The 3577-nt window shown below is 35.8% G+C and overlaps 1 protein-coding gene across 3 annotated transcripts in view; it reads left to right on the top strand.

Annotated features, from left to right (window-relative positions):
* Nucleotides 1-1192: 1192 nt before the first annotated feature.
* Nucleotides 1193-3577, top strand: part of LOC118737843 — an 8459-nt gene continuing 6074 nt past the window's right edge. The window contains exons 1-3 of one of the 3 annotated variants that reach the window (XM_036468628.1): nt 1193-1253; nt 1575-1759; nt 1862-1884. In XM_036468628.1, the coding sequence (XP_036324521.1) occupies nt 1219-1253; nt 1575-1759; nt 1862-1884 (243 nt within the window). In that variant the 5' untranslated portion in view covers nt 1193-1218. Of the gene's footprint in view, nt 1254-1574; nt 1885-3577 lie in introns of all 3 variants that reach the window. The other 2 variants (XM_036468627.1, XM_036468626.1) reach the window with 2 other exon arrangements.

The following is a 3577-nucleotide window of genomic DNA, read 5'->3' as shown; positions in this document are numbered from 1 at the left end:
ATTCCATTGGAAAACCGATTTTTTTTTAATGTGGAATGATGCAGTCTAATATACATATGTACATTTGTGTGTACATACATATTTCTCCGCCTGGGTAAAAGACTATCGTATGTTAATTTCGGCAGGTTGTGGAAAACCGCGATGGAAGTTTGAAATACAATTTCTCAAAAACGCGAAGATAGATTTTCTCCAAAGTCTCTGAAAATGTTAATAGTTCACAAAACTCTTAAATTATTTAATTTTTAATGTTTATTTTTAATTAGTTTTGAGGATTTTCTTTAGAAAATTTTTTTGGCGTAAGCGCCATTTGTCCACAATTTGGCAGTCACTTTGTATGAAATACGACAAAATGTGATCAAAATTTCTACTAAATTAACGACACTTTTTACTCCATACCTCGGAAACTAAAGGAGATATACAAAAATGGAGAGCACTATTTCTAAGATATTGATTAGTTTAATATGACTGTATCATTAACTAAATTTTTACTAAATTATCGAAAAAATTGTAGTCACTATCTCGGAAACTAGAGGTGATATCTAAAAATTGATAGCACCAATCGAAAGACCTTATTTCAAGATATATAACTGCATCTAGAACTAAAAATCGTCAAAATGGCGCTTACGACAATCTTTTACCCAGGCGACGATTTGCACCTCGTGCAATTCATTTTCTTTTCAAGCTTTCCATTACTTCGCTCTTTATTTTTTACGTATTACTAATAGTGCAAATATCTTTGAGAGAATGGCAAAAACACCTGCGCTACGTACATGCATACATATGTATACATACATACCTATAGGTACAGATGCGTACTTACCCCTACATACGAAAATAAATACTGCATAAACTGCAGTGTTGCCATTTACATTTTTGGCGTCAGATTTATAAACAAAAATCGCTAGAATCCCGGTAATCATTTAAATTCTCTAATCACTTTATAATTAGTAGTAAAATTTTATTTAATAAAATTGTTTATAAAAAAATCTGCCTTGTCCAGAGTTTCGGACGAAAAAAATTGTCCCGACCCGCTAGTCACCGAATTATATATATTACCGCTAAGTATAAAATAAAGTCGCTAGGTTTAGTAGGCAAATGTCTCAAATGGCAACACTGATAAACTGTGCAGTGAGCCTTCTTATCTTATCACAATGTTAACAATTTATTCAATAAGACATGGAATTTTATGATTCAGAAGAGTGAATAAGAAATCTTCAAATGTACGTGAAAAGTTGGATTTATACGATACTTATGTAAGTTAACACAGCAAGTCTAAATGTTTAACCATATTAATTAAGCGCAACACTAAAGGAATTTAATTAATTTATAACAAAAGTGAACGGATATAAAGCGAATATTCGAATTTCATCCATACACAATAAATTCGAACCGCACGTACGGATATTACTAGCCCGAATATAAACTTTATACTAATCGTATGCAAATGCACATGCGTGAATACATAAATACATATGTACATATACATATTTCGCATATGCAAGTTAAAAACAAAACAACAAATGACGACAACTACTACATATTATTAACTTGTTTTTGTACTCTTTTTTTTCCAGAACCAGTTTGGAGCATTGTAAAATTAGCATTCCAAATCGTAACCTACGACAACACGCTGTGTTCTGTAGAAAGTCTACGTATGAGAGTGTAAAAGCATACACCATAACAACAACAACGAAACTTCAGTTTACTCTCCACCATCTTTACCACAAATTCAACCACAATAAAATAAACAACAATATGGGTAATCCGATCTGGTTCATTTTTTGGTTTTTAGTTTTCTGGTTCATTTCTTTCATTGTGGCTGGTTTTTCTGCATTCTGCTATATAATACTGTATGCGCTAGAAGTCATCTTTAGTGGTTTATCGGTGAGTGCAATTGTTAATACACACACACACGTAGATACATATGTAGTAAATATGGGGCTTCCCAGCCCACTCGGACAGCACATTTGCCATTTGCCTTTTGCAGCTCCGATTTTTTCTAATAATTTTTCATGTTATAGTTAGTAGTTGAGAGAGGTATCCCTGATCGTTTTTATGTTTTTCGTCCAGCCGTTTTCGAGATACAAATTTTTGAAAAAAAAACATTCATTTTTTTAAATGCAAGTATGAGCCGATTGGCATCATTTTTTATTTGAAATTTTTCATTTTCAAAACACTTTTGGACTATAAAATCGAAACAAATTTAAAAACCGTATTTCTAAAAAAATTTAAAATTTGTAATATAAAATGTCGATTTTCAAAACTCACGTACCGATTGATTTTCTTAACAATCCTTTCTAAAAACCTGTCACCAATTTCCTAAATTGTAAGGCTAGTCCGATAATGGAATGAGCTGGTTTATTACTACACCTCTTTTCGAATTCAGCTGCAGCTTCAGCTCCGTCTTTATATTCATCTTCAACTTTGCTTCCAGTTTCAAGATGTGTCAGTCTACGATTCATGATACGTCGGCAGTCAAAAAGAATGTGCTCTAGGGTTTCCTCCACAAAACCGTCATTCCATCTCTACAGAAAGCCCCATTTTGTTCCAATGGTACTTTAACTTGTAGTGTCCTGTCTCATTCCCTTTGACCTCCGCCAGTGGACAGCAATCTAAGATTCTTCCCAACTCCAAAGGAGCCCTGCAGTGCATCCTTTAGCTGTGCCGCCGAGAGGCTCGCGATCATGCATGCGCGTTTGAGCTCCACGTTTTGCAAAACAGCCAGCCCCGTCGTTGAAGTCAACCCTTCATGCCCAGGGACCCACCATAGTGTCACTCTATTAAGGGCTACCAGGCTATTCAGGGTGGCGGGATCATACAGGAATGGCTTGAGAACCTCCAGGTGACCCCGAAGATCGCCAATTTGTACGCAGATTATATTGACTAGCCGTAGGGCGCTTCAGTAGGCATCCTTTTCAATCAGAATGGACAGAGGAGGAATGCCTGTAATCAAACCAAGGGCATTGGCTAGACATGTGCGCATAGCTCCTGTTATGGGCACACTGACCAAGCGGCGCAGCTTGCTTACTTCGTTTGCTTTTACCCACCAGGCTATTGCCGCATGTGTAACAAAGGGGTTTCACGACCCTACTGTGAGACTAATAGGCTAGTTTGGGTGATATTCCCGACTATGTGCGTATAACACATACGGACTCTATGTATAATTCTAAGCAACTTTGCCAAAGAAACCATGCGTCTAAAATCATTTTGGAGTTTGCCAAATTGCGAAAATCGGTTTCTTAGCAATTTTCTGTTGTGTCGTATACAAGACCAAAATTAAAACAAAATGCTATAAGGGATTTTTTGGTATGAGGAATCCGTTTCAGCACCTATATTTTTCTTAAAACTTCCACCAGTCGAGCAGTGAATATTTTCACATTTTCTTCGAAACTTATTTTCACAATGTATTTTTTTTCGGCAAATTTGCTTAGAATTGCACATAGAATCCTCTTTTGGTATATGCGCATAGTAAAAAAAAAATTAAAAATTACCCGCCCTAATGTACTTACTCCTTTTTAAAAAATACTTATTGTGGCGAATACCGCGGCAACACAAAGCGAACAACGAGAAATAGGCA

This window comes from Rhagoletis pomonella, unplaced genomic scaffold (genome assembly GCF_013731165.1).
Source record: "Rhagoletis pomonella isolate Grant_MI unplaced genomic scaffold, Rhpom_1.0 Rhpom_scaffold_00004, whole genome shotgun sequence".
In the NCBI taxonomy this organism is placed as follows: domain Eukaryota; kingdom Metazoa; phylum Arthropoda; class Insecta; order Diptera; family Tephritidae; genus Rhagoletis; species Rhagoletis pomonella.
This window is presented reverse-complemented; position numbering and strand designations above follow the sequence as displayed.